Here is a 19,164-nt window from a genome sequence, read left to right as displayed (position 1 = left end):
GAAGTTATTAGAGCCAAAGGTGCAGAATTTAAGAAATCATTTTCATAGGGGAAATTCTCACAGCCTAAAACCTCAAGAGATAAATTAATGCCAGAGAACAAATTACATTAAAATAAAGCTGCTTAACTCTTTGACATAAATCACAGCAAGATCCTCCATGACGCATCTCCTACAGTAATAGAAATAAAAACAAAAATAAACAAAAGGGACCAAATTAAACTTAAAAGCTTTTGTACAATGAAGGAAAGTACAAGCAAGGTGAAAAGCAACCCTCAGAATGGGAGAAAATAATAGCAAAGGAAACAACTGACAGAGGATTAATCTCCAAATTATACAAGCAGGTCATGCAGCTCAATACCAGAAAAACAAACAATCCAATCAAAAATTGGGCAGAAGACCTAAACAGACCTGTCTCCAAAGAAGACATACAGAAGGCCAACAAACACATGAAAAGATGCTCAACATCACACATTATTACAGAAATGCAAATCAAAACTACAATGAGGTATCATCTTACACCAGTCAGAATGGCCATCATCAAACAGTCTACTAACAATAAATGCCAGAGAGGGTGTGGAGAAAAGGGAACCCTCATGCACCGTTGGTAGGAATGCAAATTGATAACAGCCACTATAGAAAACAATATGGAGATTCCTTTAAAAACTAGGAATAAAACTACTACACAACCCAGCAATCCCACTACTGGGCATATACCCTCAGGAAACCATAACTGAAAAAGACACATGTACCCCAATGTTCACTGCAGTACTATGTACAATAGCTAGAATATGGAGGCAACCTAGATGTCCATCAACAGAGGAATGGATAAAGAAGTTGTGGTACATATACACAATGGAATATTACTCAGCTATAAAAAGGAGTACATGAGTCAGTTCTAATGAGGGGGATTAATCTAGACCCTATTATACACAGTGAAGTCAGAAAGAGAGACAAATGCTGTATATTAACGCGTATACATGAAATCTAGAAAGATGGTACTGATGACCCTATTTACAGGGCAGCAAAGCACACAGATATAAAGAACAGAATTTTGGTCACCGTGGGAGAGGGAGATGGTGGGAAGACTTGAGAGAGTAGTGTTGAAACATATACATGACCAAATATACAATAGATAGCCAGTGGGAATTTGCTGTATGATGCAGGAAACCCAAAGTCAGTGCTCTGTGACAATCTAGAGAGGTAGGATGGGGAGGGAGGTGGAAGGAAGGTTTGGGGGGGGGGGGTGGAACATGTGTATGGCTGTGGCTGATTCATGTTGATGTATGGCAGAAACCATCACTATATAGTAAAGTAATTATCCTCCAATTAAAAAAAATAAACTTTCAAAAGAAGCTGTTTAAACTACTACCAGGAAGAGATATTACATTCTATTAAGTAAAATACTATTTCAAAATATCTTACACAATTTTAATTACACAAACGTAATTTTTTACTAGTCTCTTCAGCCATGTTGAATGTAAAAAAAATGTGAATCATTTTTTAAATAAAGTAAAACTGCTATAAAATGTAAAACTAGGTTTAAGATGTCTTTTTTCCCTTTGAAATGAAAATAAACTCAAAGCCAGTCTTGAATATTTAACTAGAATGTTAGACAGTGACAAATGGTCACTCATGCAAAATAGTTTATATTAATGAATCAGAAAATTAAGATCTATCTTTATACTCATTAATAATAATAAAAATTAATAATATCCAAACATCTCATGATCTCAGCTTCCCTTAATAATGGTTAAGCTATATTAATGTGGAATAGGAATTAAATATGCATAAGCATGACCTAGTGAGCTTGTGAAAATGCAGATTCAACAATATCCTGCATATCTACCCAGTTTCCAGGTGTTTCTGATACTGCTGGTCAGGAGAAATAACACAGACCCTTCAGCTCAGCAGCAGCAGCAGCTATAAATATCATTAGTAACTTTAACTGAATACAAACTCAATCTCAAGACAGCTGCCAAAAAAAAAAGAGCTAATTCAGTTTTGGGCTGCTGTGTCCTATAGAAGCAAGGTAAGATTCTGGCTGGTCAGAAATAATTACTTTTTACTTAGATTTAGGTACCAAGTGAGCATTCACCAGTAAATCTAGACCCAGTAATGATCTAGAAACCATACTTTGACACATAACTTCTGTTCCAGTCACACAGCAATGCTGGCAAATACAGAAAGAGATGACCAAAAACAAACAGCTAGGACCAAACACGACATAAATATCTTCACGGATCCTAGAAAAGGAATAGAAAAGGTACAGAAAACTGAAAGCATTAAGTGGGACCCAAGACACATGCTTGCTAAGTTCCAGGTGACAGCCAGGATTATGGACTACATTAAATGGAACCAAAAGTACTCAGCCCAGACTGAGGGTACTACAAAGACTCTCTGCTTAAGGCAGACATATGAACAGAGTACTCTAGCTTGGGGCAGTGGCTGTGCTGGAAGGTATCGGGCTAGAAAAAGTTGTGTGATCTGGGGAAAAACCCACTCCTATGATCCAAGCAAGCAATTCAATGATTCCAAGACTCCGTGTGCGATACCACAATATCAACACCGAGCAAGAGGCTTCAAACACCATTTTAAGACAGGCTTCTGAAATAGTCTACAGATAAGAAGCAATCACAAAATTATAAAACCACTAGAGAAGATAGGAAAGCTTAAAAAACTACAAAAAGATGACATTCAAAATGAGCCTGCAAACAAAACTTTCCCAGAACATGAAGAAATAAATACAGTTCTAAGAAAGATAAATATCCAAATCAGAATATAAAACCATGAAACATAAAGAACATCTGATAGAATGAGGAATGTCTAAACTGAAAAATGAAACCCTACAGTATGAGAGTGCTTTCAAACATTTAAAGGATTGTGGCAAAAGAGGATTTAAATTTAAACTTTATGTGACTCCAAGGACAACCGCCCTCTGCTGCCACTCTGCCAAGGAAACCTTTTCAAAATATTAGATTCATGTGAAAATGAAATAAATTGCCATTGTGGGGCTAAAGTGTCTTGGAACACTTCCAGTAGATTTAAAGGGTAATATTTATAAAGATAGCTTTATAAAGACAGTATAAGAGAGTTGTATATTAAGTAGTTTTATGTAATACCAATAAAGTACCCAAAAAACTCTCAATTATTTTAAGTTCAACTCTTATCAAATCAACTTTCGTATTTAGACCAGTGAGGTTTGTAAAAGTTCTGAAAGATGATGTAATAAACATTACGAACACTTTTTTTTTTACAGTCATATTCTAAATCAGGCTTCACAAATTAATGTGGTCCCTAGTTTCAGTAAGAAGCTGAGTTATGTAGAGGAGTAAAAGATCCATGAAAATAACTTTCACTAATGTTTTTAAAAAGAGGAATAAAACATTAATATTTGCATCTGACTAGAATTTTATCTAAAATAATTAAACATAATTGAAGACTTGGTGAGAACAAAGGAAAACTAATGGGGTAGAAATAACACATATTTGTCTTTTTCAAAAATTTCTCAAAGCAACACATGAAGAATTAAGTAGTATTTAAGACAGCATTTCAAGGCCCAGAAAGGTTTTGGAAAAAAAGTTGCATATAGACAGGGAACTTTCTAAAAGACATACTTCTATCATTTGTTTAATGGAGATAATCACAAGAAACAGTTAACAATAGTTATTTTGAGGAAAGGGACTAAGGATATAAAGAAGTTTTTACCTCTTTAATTTCTTAACCTGGTACATGTACTTTTTAAAATGTCAAATAGATTCATCTTTTTAGTGATAATTCTAGCACCATGCTATTTACAGCCTCAACACTGAAAACATACTTTTATGAAGTTCTAATCCTGAATATCTTTCTACAAACAATATATGTTAAAAAAAAGAAATTTCAGCATTTTCTTATTTTTCAAAATTTGTAAACCTTCAGAAAGGTTGCAAAGCTAGCATAATGAATACCCACATGATTTTTTTGACTGAAAGTTTTGAAAGTAAATTGCCAAGTATCATGGCAATTCACCTCTAAATACTTCAGCATGTAATTCCTATGAATGAGGACATTAGCCTATGCAACCATAACACAATTATCACACTCAGGAATTTTAACACTGATATTATTTTCTAATATATAGTCCATATTAAAACTGTCCCAATTGTGTCCTTTATGGCTATTTTGCTGTGATCAAGATCACACACTGCCTTTAGTTGTTACATCACTTTAGTCTCTTTAAAGCTAAACAGCTCCCAGCCTTTGTATTGCCTATCATGAAACTGCTATTTTTAAAGAGTCTAGGACAGCTACTTTGTAAAAGAGTAGCACAGGCAAGTCCCCCATATCTCTGTTATAGTGCTTTTAGAGAAAAATAAAGATGTATTGAGCACATCCAAGTTAGCCCTGCTGCCTTCAGTCATAGCATTATAAGCCAGATTAATTTTAAACATCAAATAGACCCGTGGGGGGCGGGGGGGTGGAGAGCAATTCAGAACCCAAAGAGTTCACATCTCAGTTGCTCAGTCAGAGTCCCAAACAAGCAGCTACATAGATGCTCACTCACACAGGGGAGGGTTGGCAATATTACTGTTAGAGAAAAAGGAATATAAAGAGTTAATACAGTATCCAAATGTTAACCAACCGAACAACCAAAACCAGTTTTAGTGTTTGTACACTAAAAACTAATTGGCTATTTGTTTCTTTAGATACACACAGTAATTTTTATGATCGATTACATCTTTCTTCTAAGTAATTATATGATCAATATTAGAAATATTTCTATGAAATCAATAAAATTACTAAATTACTACTTTTATCTGGATCCCAGATAAGACAAAGTATCAATGCCAACTCACGATCTTTGATTTGAAGATATCCAGCAGACCTGATAAATGAGTATACTGATTTGGCACTTTTCGAAGATGAACCATTTCGAAATCAGTTCGGACACCAGGACCCTGACATTCACCCACATACATTCTTCGCCATTTGTGATGAATTTGCACAAAGAGTGGCACCTGGCTGTAGGATATAATTAACAAGAATAGACTGTAAGTTCATTAAACATTGAATAGCTTCTAAATCTCCCTTTACAGTATAACATTATTTTAATCTCAAATATTTAAAGAACTAAACAAGGAACATTCCACAGACATATTTATAGCAAAGGCATTATTAGTATCTTTTCTCCTTACACTAATAAACTGAATAAATTATTATCAAGTGGCACCATAGAGTCAGAAAATTATTTTTAAATGGCTGAAAAATCATAAAAAAAAGCAGAATAAAAATTTTCTTGACTAAAAGTGATCCTACCATACTAGGATTTTCAAGGTCATATTAAACTTGATTCACAGGTATTAAACAATACAAATTAAACCCACATTAATGATGAATTATATTTTACTTAATCATTTGAAGATATAGTTGTTCCTCCTTATTCAAAGATTTCCATATCTGCAAATTAGCCTACTCACTAAAATCTATCTTAACTTCAAAAATCAATACTTTTAGCACTTTCAGTCATTTGAAACAAAAAATTCAAGTTACCTGAATGCATAGTCCTAGTTGAGGCTCAAGTTTTAAAATTAGATTCTTTTTTTTTTGGTATTTTTAAAATTATTTTTAATTGGAGGATAACTGCTTTACAGTGTTGTGTTGGTTTCTGCTATACATCAACATGAATCAGCCATAGGTATACACATGTCCCTCCCCTCCCACCTCCCACTTCATCCCACCCCTCTAGGCTGTTACAGCGCCTGGGTTGAGCTCCCTGAGTCAGTCACACAACAAATCCCCACTGGCTGTCTATCTGACATGTGGTACATGCTTCAGTGCTACTCTCCCAATGGTCCCACCTTCTCTCTCATTGTGTCCACAAGTCTGTTCTCTCTGTCTGCATCCCCACTGCTGCCCCACAAATAGATTCACCAGTACCATCTTTCTAGATTCCATGTGTATGTTAATGTATGATACTTATTTGTTCTTCTCTTTCTGACTTACTTCACTCTGTAGGACAGGCTCTAGGTTCATCTACCTCATTAGAACTGACTCAAATTCATTCATTTTCATGGCTGAGTAATATTCCACTGCGTATAGGTATCACAACTTCTTTATTCATTCATCTCTTGATGGATATCTAGGTTGCTTCCATGTTCTGATTTTGCATCAAAATTTAAATAGCTTAAACATTTGGAAGCAAAATACAAAAACAGTACAATTTATTCATTTTAAATATTCATGTAATATTTCAGTAAGTTTCCCTTTGGATATACTTTCTCTAAAGACTTTGTTGTGTTGGTCCTTACATATCATATTCCAATATAATAATGTATAAACACTAATCCTATATTAATCAAAAACCTAATATTTAGTAAGCAGTTTCCTTCATAAATTTTAATTTAAAATAGTTCTTAAAACTCATGTCTTGGTGTTTTGAAATGTCCACCTACCAGCCAGTGTTTCCCAGAGCAATAGACACAGAGCTGAGAAGAAGATTGCACTTAGACTCACTGAGGACAGCATCACTGTTTGCAGCAGGTGCTATCACCACAAACTCCCGGAGTCCATACCTTAAAAAAAAAAAAGAAAAAGAATCACTGCCATTAAACAGGCATGAATGTCAGAACACAAAAATCTGTTATTTGGGAAACATGAAAAATATTTCCCTTAAAGAAAGTTAGGTTTGAACCACAGGTCTTTCTTTCTTTCCTTCTTAAATGGCAACTGAACCTATAACAACCTGAATTTCCTTCATTTGGCACAAAATTCCCATCATTCATCTAATATTTTCTCTCCATTTTTTACAAATTAGCAGCGATTTGCTGAAATTACAAAGAAAAAAAAATTAAGTAACCAGTTTTGTTCTAAAAGTTAGGTTTCATAAATAAAACGTGAAAGCCAGCACTGACTTCTTGCATTAATTAGCTGATAACATCAAGTCCACTAATGTGGAGAGATAAAGTTTAATAGATTCCCTAAATGTCAAGAAAATAACTATTAGTCATACTTGTGCTGTCCAAGTAAGAACATGATTTACTCTTGTTGGTTAGTTGCTAAGTTGTGTCTGTCTTTTTTTTTTTTTGGCAACCCCATGGACTGTAGCCCAATGGCTCCTCTGTCCATGGGATTTCCCAGGTAAGAATATTGGAGTGGGTTGCCATTTAATTCTCCAGATTTACTCTAGTATCATAATTAAAGAATTATTATATTCTTTCACTCAGTAATACATATTAGATAGGAATCACAAAATTATCAGAAAATGGCTTACTCTTGCTATGGTATCTTACAATAATGGAAACGTCTCATTTAGTTGACAAGTCCATTAAAAACCACAAATCTGCAGCCAAAATTTATAAAAACATTAAGGTCAAACTGGTAATCTTGCCTCCTGAAAATTCCTGTCCTATTCACTCCCCATTGTGTTTTTATTTAACAATATTTTTAATATAAATTTATAAAAGGCATTATTCATTTGCCTATTTTAACTCTACACAAAGTTATGAATACTTCTATGAACAGTCTCAAGAAATTCCCCAAAACAGCAGCAAAAAAGATTTAAATTTTTTTTAAAATCCAACTATAATCTGTTTATTGTTTAGATGACAAAAGTTCATTTCATCTTCTCACCTCTCCTCTACCCTCCTACCCCTGAAATCAAAATTAGTTATGTAGAAGTAGCATCATATACTGCAAAGAACCCAGGACTGTGAATTTTAGGCTCTAAATCTATTTACATACAGTTTTTTTCTTTCTTTTCTTAATATGCTTGGAAGAAAGAAAACAAAAGCACTTATTTGCCTCGGTATCCCCAGGAACTAGAGTGAAACCGCTGTCAACAGTTCTTGGTCATTCTTCCAGAACTGTTCCATCTGTTCACTGACCCATCCTATCCTCAAAAAAGATTCGATTAATACACTTTCTGTACCTTCTTTTCAAAGGCTCATCTCCCCTACTGGTCAGTACTTTGTTTCCAGTTTCATGCTACTGCAACAATACTGCAACAATTTCTACAGGGTATAATTGTGGGACAAATTCTTAGAAGGTGCTGGATAAAAGAACATCTTGAACATCTTTAACATTGATAGCTGTTGCCAAACTACCCCCTCCATACACATAAAATTGTGCCAGTGTATACTTCTGTTCACAAGAAATAAGCCAAAGAGAACTGCTTCCTATTTATCTGCAATAAAATTCAATCCTCATTGTCTTTGTTTCCACTACCTGGAATGTTTTCCCTACTCTGTCATCGTGGAACATCAATAGATTCTTTTTTTTTTTTTTTTTGAATATTTATCTCAAATAACACTCCATTACCTCTGTTAAATATGCTCTCTTCTTTGATTTCAAATGTATTTTCCCTATCACTATTATCTTTAAAAGATCAATGCATACAGGTGATCAACAGCTACATGAAAAGATGCTAAACATCACTAATCATAAGGGAAATACAAATCAAAACAACAACATATAACCTTATATTTTTTAGAGTGATTATCATCAAAAAGAAAAGAAAAACTATTAGCAAGAACACAGGAAAAAAAAAAAAGGGAACCCTCAAACACTGTTGGTGGGGATATAAACTGGTGCAGCCAGTAGGAAAAACAGTATAAAAGTGTCTCCAAAAAATTTAAAATGGAACTACCTTATGACCCAGAAATTCTATTTCTGGGTATTTATCCAAAGAAAATGAAAACACTAATTCAAAAAGTTATGTGCCCCCATCAACACTTTAGCATCACTTAGAAAAACCAAGATATAGAAACAACTTAAGTATCCATTAATGGGTGAATGAATGAAGAAAATGTGGTGTATGTATATGCAGGACAGAGGAGCGTGGTGGGCTACAGGGTCACAGAGTCAGACACGACTGAAGCGACTAAGCACGCATGCATACACACAACAGATTATTATTCTGTCATGGAAAAAACTGAAACCTTACCATGGGCAACAACGTGCACGGATGTGAGGACATTGTGCCAAGTGAAACAGGTCAGACAGAGAAAAACGAAATAACACAGGATCTCACTTACATATGCAATAAAAACAAACAAACACAACGCACCAAGCTCCTAGATACAGACAACAGATTGGTGGCTGCCAGAGGTGGTGTGTGAAACAGGTGGTGGAAATGGTGGAGAGAGCAAAAGATACAAATCTCCAGTTATAAAGGAAGTAGATTATGGGGATGTAATGTACAGCATGGTGACTATAGTTAAGAATACTGTACTGTGCATCTGAAAGTTGCTAACAGAATAAATCTTAAACACCTTAAAAGTTCTCATCCCAGAAGAAAATTCTGTAACTATGTATGCAGACGAATATTAACAGGACTTATGAGCCTACCTACCATACCCTCTGCTCACAAAAGAGCTCATAAATTTACATTTGGACATAAATGTCTGCTAAGATTAATGTTTGTGTCATTTCTATGACTATTTTTTTAAAATAAATAGCAATTAATCAATGGACTAAATTTATAATAAGGGTTTCAGGATTAGCCATTAGAAGGTATTTAAAGGATAGGTATAAAAGGAGCCAGAGAGGGAGGGAGGTAGGAGGGGGGTTCAGGATGGGGAACACATGTAAATCCATGGCTGATTCATGTCAATGTATGGTAAAAACCACTACAATATTGTAAAGTAATTAGCCTCCAACTAATAAAAATAAATAGAAAAAAATAAAATAAAAGGAGGCAGAGAGAAGCAGCCAACAAGTCACATCATTAAGATTCCCTTATAGCTCAGTTGGTAAAGAATCTGCCTGCAATGCAGGAGACCCAGGTTCAATTCCTGGGTAGGAAAGACCCCCTAGAGAAGGAAATGGCAACCCACTCCAGTATTCCTGCCTGGAGAATCCCATGGACAGAGGAGCCTGGCAGGCTAGAGTCTATGGGGTCACAAGAGTCGGACACGACTTGGTGACTAAACCACAACCTTGCCTAGATATAAAACTTGATCATGAAACAGTAAGCAAGTGCCTGTGTCCCTGTCTTTTGAAGAAAGAGGCTTTTATTTTCATCTCCTAGACCCCCTGGGTCTCCGAAGGCTGGCTTGAGCATTAATTATCAGGATATGTGAACGTGTAGAAACCAAGAAAAGATGTTAGGTTGGGAAACATAACAATTTAGATTATAAATCAACCACATAATAGAGTCATCAAACTCCCAGTTCCTTGAAAAATATAAAGGTCTGACCCACATTCCTAAGTTGTTTTTATAGAAACCAGACCCCACCAGATGAAAACTGCTGACTGCAAGCATGAAGTCCCCAAACTGATTGGTGCCAGAAAACTGATGATGTGTAAAACTTTACCTTGATGCCAACCAACCCAAGAGCTGAGCACAAGCTGATCACGGACCATGCGGCCCACTCCCTCACAATGCCCTTGAAAACCCTTCCCCGAAAGCTATCATGAAGCTAGGTCTTTTGACCATGCATTTCCCATTCTCCTTGTTTGGTGCCCTGAAATAACACTGTACTTTCCTTCACCACAACCCATTATCAGTAAATTGGCTTTGCTGCACGAACCCACATCCAGATTCATTAATGTCATGTCCACATACTTTTAAGACTAGTTTTACAAAATATTTTTTAAAAAGTTAAACAGGGTTAATGCTAACCTGGCAGATGCTTGATATAAAAACTGAAACTAGGAGATAACAAAATAGAAAGAGATTGATAAACTTGAACCATCAAAACTCAGCATTTGACATAAATGTTCTATTTTTTAAAGTTTGATTAATCATATATTAAGTTTTTCTCATTCTGACAATCTTTACTCATTGTCTATGTATAGTATAAATATTCTGCATTATACTTCAAATTTTGAGGGTCTGCTTTATAAACTTTCAGTTCAGTTCAATCACTCAATTGTGTCCCACTCTTTGCGACCCCATGAACTGCAGCACACCAGGCCTCCCTGTCCATCACCAACTCCCGGAGTCCACCCAAACCCATGTCCATTGAGTCGGTGATGCTATCCAACCATCTCATCCTCTGTCATCCCCTTCTCCTCCTGCCCTCAATTTTTCCCAGCATCAGGGTCTTTAGTTCAACTTAGAAAAACTTATGTGTATGTTATTCTTCAGTTGCTAAGAAGCTTCATGATTAATTTGTATTCCTGAAAGTAAGAATTTTTAACAATTATAATTTCAAAATTCTATTTAAAAAATATGAGAACATTATGAAATCTTGTTAAGATGCCTTCACATTAGACTCCAAATACACAGACACCATCTCATCTTTTGCCATTCTCAACCCTCAGCTTACCCCAAGGCTTCCCAAACTATTTGCAGGCTTCAAGTTCAATTAGGCATCATCACCTCTACTAACGCTCTTCTTCTGCCTTGAATATCTTTTTATCTAAACTCACCTGGCTTATTCTCACTTGCCTTGCAGGATTCAGGTGAGGTATCACCTCTCCTGGAAACATTTTCCTGACTTGATCTGTCTGGAAAGGCAGTATCTCCTATGAGTTTGCCTCAAGCTCTGTGCTGCCCCCCATAAAAGCATTTAGCAGTGCTGCCATCTGTTCCCGTATCTCTGAACCCCCTTCTAATCCGAAAGCTATCTGAGACAAGGACCACATTTTATCCTTGATAGCCCAGTATCTGACTCACAGTAAATGTTTTAAAAGAATGTTTGTTGAATAAAAGAAAACACATAGTTTTAATATACCTAATTTTCAAATAGTTCTCAAAAGTTTGGTTGTTGCCTTTCTAATCTTTAAGAAAAATCAAATTAAAAAAATGGAAGTGATACAGCAGATTGATATGACGTAGGTCCCCTTCCACCCCAGAACACCTGGTAAGATACGATAATGTTTTTGAAATACATAGCTGAACTTGAGATAATAAAAAGGAGATTCCTGAGTCACAAAAACAAAGAGGGAACTTAAAGGCAGAAGTAAGCATGTAAAGGTGACTGAAGAAAATCAGGGGGTTATCAACTCTGGGTAGACACCAAAACAGCTAGTGGCTAGGGATCAGGATCTTACAGGATAAGCCATTTAGATGCTAAAAGCCTATTGGTAGGACTTACAGAGCAAAATGACCATGCTTTGATAGACTACAGAGACTGAGAATGACGGAAGAAAAGTCTGTTTATGGCTGAGACTACCACATCGTTAGCCTAGCAATGACAATGTGAATTACACCACTCTGAGATAAGAAAGTATAAACTAGCAGAGCAGAAGTGGTCTTTGGTATGTATACAGGTTAGGCTATGTCCAAGAATGCCCTAGTCTCATAAATATAAGTAAGTCTAGGTTTGGAAACTATGCTTCCGCAAGTATGATGTCATTCAGATATTACCATCCCCAGCTTATGAGGCACTAAGAGTAAGAAGCTGCATATTTTTTCTGATGTTGTTCCGAATCTCTCTACCAGGTAACCTAGGAACACATCAATTTCCTTCTGTATCCTTTATATTTAATCAAGTATTGTCTGTGCACGGGCTTCTGTCAATCCAAATCAGTACAGAGGTTGCAACATCTTGAATGGCCCCTCAGGGATATGGGTGTACATGAGACAAGGAAGTGGACTGAAGACTTTTGCTTAAAGCCTGGATCTTAGAAGGGACTGTCACCTCAGTAAAACTCCAGGCCCAGGTGGTTTCCATGACAAATTCTACCAAACATTTAAAGAAAGCAACATCAATTTTACACAATCTCTTTCAAAAAACAGAAGAGAACAAACTACTTCCCAACTGATGTTATGAGGCCAGTGTTTCTCTGATATCAAAACCAAAATGTAAGGAAACTGTAGGCCAATATTTCTCATTAACACAGACACCAAAATCCTCAACAGGGGCTTACCTGGTGGTTCATGGTAAAGAATCTGCCTGCAATGCAAGAGACCCAGATTCAATCCCTGGGTTGGGAAGATCCCCTGAAGTAAGAAATGGCAACCCACTCTCATATTCTTGCTGGAGAATTCTATGGACAGAGAAGCCTAGCAGGCTACAGTCCATGGGGGTCACAAAGAGTCGGACATGACTGAGTTTGACTACTACTACTACTAAAATCCTTAACAAAATATTAGCATATCAAATCCAGCTATAGAAGTAAAAATCATGCAAATCAATGCAAGTTAAACCACAAAAAAGTAGAAGTTGAGTTCATCCTGGCAGTGTGAAGCTAATTAGCTATCTAGAAAATCAACCCACGTAGAAACAAAAGATCACATCAATTTAAGTAGAAAACACATTTCACAAAATTCAACATCCATTCATATAAAAGCTCCCAGCAAACTAAGAACAGAACTTTCCCAACCTAGTAAAGAGTATCAATGAAGAAACTATACTTGATGTCAAATTTCATGCTAAAAGACTAAACAAGATTAGGAGCAAAACAAAGATGTCCACTCTCACCATTCACATTCACTATTTTACTGGAGCCTTAGCCAGTTTAAAAAGGCAAGGGAAAAAACAGAACCATATATTGGAAAAGAAGAAGTAAAACTATGCCTATTCATATGACTACTTACAAAGAAAATTCAAAAGACACCACAAAACTCTTCCTAGAGCTAATAACTGAATTTAGTAAGGTCACAGGATATGACCTCAAGGCACAAAAATTAGTCACATTCCTACATACTAACAACAAAGCACTGGATATGAAAAAATTGTAAACAATACCATTACAATAGCTCATTTTAAACAAACAATAATTAGATATACACCTAATAAAAAATATACAGGATCCATATGCTGAAATCAAAGAAGACCTAAATAACTGGAGACCAATTGTGACCATAAAGTGGAAGACCCAGCATATAAACATATCAATTCTCCACCAAAATAATCTACAGACTCTAGGCAATTCCAATCAAAATCCCAATGAGACTTTTTGTAGATATATACCAATCCTAAAATGTAAACAGAAAAGCAAAGGAGCTAGAATAGCCAAAACAAATTTGAAAAAAAATTTTAAAAAGGAAAAGGAAAGGGACTATTTAATGTAAACACTTATAAAACCAAGAGCATCCAGAAATAAACCCACAAAAATGTGGCCCGTGATCTTTTTTTTTTTTATTATTAATATTTATTTTATTTATTTTTTAGTTTTATTATTATTATTTTTCAACATTTATTCCCTTGTTTGCTTTTCTTTTTTTTTTTTTTAATTTTTTTTTTTTTTTTTTTTTTTTTTTTTTTTTTTTCAGTGGGTTTTGTCATACATTGATATGAATCAGCCATGGATTTACATGTATTCCCAATCCCGATCCCCCCTCCCACCTCCCTCTCCACCCGATTCCTCTGGGTCTTCCCAGTGCACCAGGCCGGAGCACTTGTCTCATGCATCCCACCTGGTGGCCCGTGATCTTTGATAAAGTTGAATAAGTAAGTCTATGAAGGAAACTCTTCAACAAATGCTGTTGGGACAACTAAACATCCACAGGCAAGAAAAGAATATTATACAAAAATCAACTTGAAATGGATAAAAGCTCTAAATATAAAATGTAAAACTTTTAGAATAAAACAAAAAATTGACCATGTAATCAAAGTTAATGTCACTAGTGACTAAATCATGATGCTAATATGACCTTCTGATATACAATACAGGCACTTCACCTTTATGATCTTCTTTCCAAAGTCATAACCCAAATGTAACCATACAGTTTTTTTTACTTCAAAAAATATTTTAACGGATACATGTTAAAATTGAGCTCCTTTGCCATTTTCCTCAAACTACCACATCATTGTTAATTGGCTATACCCCAATACAAAATAAAAAGTTTCGGAAAAAAAATTTTTTTTTTAATTTTTAAATCTCTCAAACTGAATGACATTCTACAAAATTCCTGACTAGTATCCCTCAAAGCTCCAAGTGATCAAAAATGAGGAAAGACTAAGAAATTTTCACAGGAATGTAGACTGAACAATCTAAGGTGACAAGATAACTAAATACAATGCAGTATCCCAGACTAGATCTTTGAAGAGAAAATGGATGTTAGTGGAAAAACTAGCTAAACAAAATCTGACTAACGTACCTGGCGTGCTGTAGTCCATGGAGCCGCAGAGAGTCAGACATGACTTAGAGACTGAAGAACGACAATGTGCCAAGTTTTAACTAACGTCCCAACATTGGCTTTTCAGTTCTCACACACGTATGGTAATACAAACTAACAACAGGGAAAACTGAGAGAAGGGTATCCTGGAAGAGTCTGTAACTATCTCTATAACTTTTCTATAAACCTAAAATAAACCACAAATTTTTTAAAGTTTATATACACACACACACATATATATATATATATATATATATATTTTAATTAGGAGAAAGCTTTCTGACCTCAAGCAAGTGTTCTCAGACATGGCACCAAAAGCATAATTCATAATGTAAAAAGTTGATAAACCAAACTGCATCAAATTTTTAAAACTTTATTCTGGAAAAGACACTAATAAGAGAATGAAAAGATAAATTACAGTCTTGAGAAAATATTTGTATTTAGAATATATTAAAAAACTCTCAAAACACAACAATAAGAAAACAACTCAATTAAAAAGTGGGCAAAAGACTTGCAGACATTTCACCATAGAGTATATTCATGGCAAATAAACACATGAAAGATATTTAAAATTAAAATTAGGATGAGATATTCTCATTCTAACAACACATCTGTTAGAATGCTGCTGCTAAGTCACTTCAGTCGTGTCTGACTCTGTGCGACCCCATAGACGGCAGCCCACCAGGCTCCGTCGTCCCTGGAATTCTCTAGGCAAGAACACTGGAGTTGCTTGCCATTTCCTTCTCCAACGCAGGAAAGTGAAACTTGAGAGTGAAGTCGCTCAGTCGTGTCTGACTCTTCGCGGCCCCATGGACTGCAGCCCACCAGGCTCCTCCGCCCATGGGATTTTCCAGGCAAGAGTACTGGAGTGGGGTGCCATTGCCTTCTCCAAAAAATAGCTAAAACTAAAAAAACTGACACCAAGTGCTACTGTGGATACAGAGCAACTGAAACTCTCATATGTTGTTAGTGGGAATGCAAAATGGTACATCACTTTGGAAATCAGTTTAGCTGTTTCATATAAAGTTAAATATACACTTAGCATGTGACTGGGCTTCCATGTGACTTAATCACACCCTAGGCACTTACCCAAGTAATCTAAAAATATATTTTCATATAAAAGATCTACACAAAAATATTTACAGCAGCTCTACTCATAAACGTCCAAGAAATAGATCTATTATCCATCAACAGGGGAAAGAGTAAACAAACTATCCCTACAGTAGAATACTACTAATAGAAAGGAACAAACCATTGATACAAAATTACTTCAAATGATCTCAAAAGTATTATGGTGAGTGAAAGAAGACAGTCTCATATGGTTACTATTTGATTCCATCTCTATGAAACTCCTGGAAGGTCAAAGCTTACAGTGCCTAAGAACATGTTCAGTTCAGTCACTCAGTCATGTCCGACTCTTTGCTAGTGACTGCCAAATATTAGAATGGAGAAGAGGAGTTTGGGGGAGGTTATAGAACTATCCTATACTCGGTGGTAGCAATTTAAAAACTATACGGGACTTCCCTGGTGGTCCAGTAATTAAGAATCCACCCTGCAATGCAGGGGACATTGGTTCAATTCCTGGTTGGGGAACTAAGATCTCATATGCTTCCAGGACCACACACTCTGGAGCCTATACACTGTAAAGTGCGAAAAAAAAAAAAAAAGATTCCAAGTACTGCAACTAAGACTCAACACAGCCAAATAAATAAATATTTTTAAAAACTTGTATACAAATGCACATGAAAAAAGAAAAACCTGAAAACATTAGTCACTCAGTTATGTCTGACTTTTTGCAACCCTATGTACTGTAGCCCTTTAGGCTCCCCGGTCCATGGAATTTTCCAGGCAAGAATACTAGAGTAGCCATTCCCTTCTCCAGGGGTCTTCCTGAGCCAAGGATTGAACCTGGTTTCCTGTATTACAGGCAGATTCTTCACCATCTGAGCCACCAGGGAATGTACATGGTACCATTATTTTCACTCTAATGGCAGAAAGCGAAGAGGAGATAAGGAGCCTCTTGTTGAGGGTAAAAGAGGAGAGTGAAAAAGCTGCCTTAAAACTCAATATTCAAAAAACGAAGATTATGGCATCCAGTCCCATCATCTCATGGCAAACAGATGTGAAAAAAGTGGAAATGGTGACAGATTGTTTCCTTGGGCTCCAAAAACACTGCAGAGTGAATGTAGCCACAAAATTAAAAGATACTTGCTGCTTGGAAGAAAAGCTATGAAAAATCTAGACAATGTATTAAAAAGCAGAGACATCACTTGCCAACAAAGGTCTGTATAGTCAAAGCTATGGTTTTTCCAGTAGTCATGTATGGATATGAGAACTGGACCATAGAGAAGGCTGACAGCTGAAGAATTGATACCTTCAAATTGTGGTGCTGGAGAAGACTCTCAAGAATCCTTTCAATTGTTAGGAGATCAAATCAGTCAATCCTAAAGAAAATCAACCCTAAAGATTCATTGGAGAGACTGATACTAAAGCTGAAGTTCCAATACTTTGGCTACCTAATGCAAAGAGCCTACTCACTGGAAAAAACCCTGATTCTGGGTAAGAATGAAGGCAAGAGAAAGGGGCAGCAGAGGATGAGATGGTTAGATTGCATCACAGACTCAATGGACATGAGCTCGACCAAACTATGGGAGATAGTGAAGGACAGATGGCTGGTGTGCCGCAGTCCGGCAAAGAATTGGACACAACTTAGCAACTGAATAACAAATGTGCTAAAGTTCAGTGAACATAAAAAAAAAGTCCAACTTACTGTATGTTAATTTCTAAAATAAAATTTTATAAAAATGGGAACATTAAAAAACTACTAACAAGTGATTTTCATTAATACATAAACAAATCACTAACAAGTGATTCATTAATCTAATACAAAGAAAGATTTCATGAATTCACTCAATGAATATTTAACCATGGACTATGTGTCAGTACACTTTTTTGAAATATTAAAAAGCTGAACAGAAATTATATAACAGCATTGCAATGCTGATGTATACATAATGTGTTATTATCTTATTAAATCCTCACAAATACTCTCAAAGGTACGTATTATTTATTATCTTGACTTCACCAACTTAGAAACCAAATCAGCGAAATTAAGTTTTGCCCAAAGTTGCTAAGGTAATAGGTCCCTAAGCTAGAAATTAAACATCAGTTTGTCTAATTCACTGCCTGGGCAAATAGTAGATCAATTAATGCTGAATGAATGAATGTAAATGCAAACTCTATGACACCATGCTGCCTTCTGATGTATTTTGTCATATTAAATCTATGTATTTATATTCTAAAAGATAAGAAAATCTGGATGGGGACTTCCCTGGTGGCTCAGTGGTAAAGAATTTGCCTAATGCAGGAGACAGGGGTTCAATCCCTGGTCCAGGAAGAGCCCACATGCCATGGAGCAACCAAGCCCATGTACCACCACTACTGAGACTGTGCTCTAGAGCCAGCCAGCCACAGCTACCGAAGCCCACGTGACCTAGAGTCTGTGGCCCACAATAAGAGAAGCCATGGCAGTAACAAGTCCACACACTGCAACTAGAGAGTAGCTTCTCCTCACAGCAACTAGAGAAAAACCTGCACAGCAACAATAAATAGTACTACTAATAAATAATGGGACTATTTATGAAACATTATCCAGTTTATTGCATATGCAAATAATTTTCTTTTTTTATGTGTCACATAATCTACTTGATATAATAATTACTATGGAATGAAACACAGATTATCATTCTTCCCCTTCCTTAGAAATTTTTTAATTAAAAAAAAAAAACAAAAGACTGACTCAGGCCAACAGAGTAAATTAAAACCAGTATACAAATTTCCTTTAACTAGGTCTTCTTTCTTGACCATATACTTATGCTTGGGCCATTTTGGTGGTAGAATGTTTTAACACTAACATCTCCAAAATAAAGAGATGCTGTGAATAAATGAAAAAAATTAAAAGAACTTCAGAGAGATTATAAGGTTTTTTAAATGTGATACTTTTAAATTAACATACCACAATTAATACTAAGACACAATTGAGTTTTGATGCTATAACATAACTGAGATCAACATTTTATGTCAATTCGATTTTCAACAACACATATGAAGCTTTCTATTACTTAATTGTTCTATGCTAGTCATCAGAATCATAGTTAGGTACAACCTAGACCATG

The 19,164-nt window shown here is 35.7% G+C and overlaps 1 protein-coding gene across 2 annotated transcripts in view; it reads right to left on the bottom strand.

Annotated features, from left to right (window-relative positions):
* RAB3GAP1 (RAB3 GTPase activating protein catalytic subunit 1) overlaps positions 1 to 19,164 on the bottom strand; it is a 96,383-nt gene that overhangs the window by 47,487 nt on the left and 29,732 nt on the right. For both annotated transcript variants that reach the window (XM_043487601.1, XM_043487602.1), the window contains exons 6-7: positions 6,432 to 6,551; positions 4,836 to 5,001 (exon numbers count right to left, since the gene is read on the bottom strand). In XM_043487601.1, the coding sequence (XP_043343536.1) occupies positions 4,836 to 5,001; positions 6,432 to 6,551 (286 nt within the window). The remainder of the gene's footprint in view (positions 1 to 4,835; positions 5,002 to 6,431; positions 6,552 to 19,164) is intronic.

Source organism: Cervus canadensis, chromosome 15 (genome assembly GCF_019320065.1).
Source record: "Cervus canadensis isolate Bull #8, Minnesota chromosome 15, ASM1932006v1, whole genome shotgun sequence".
NCBI classification, from domain to species: Eukaryota; Metazoa; Chordata; class Mammalia; order Artiodactyla; family Cervidae; genus Cervus; species Cervus canadensis.
This window is presented reverse-complemented; position numbering and strand designations above follow the sequence as displayed.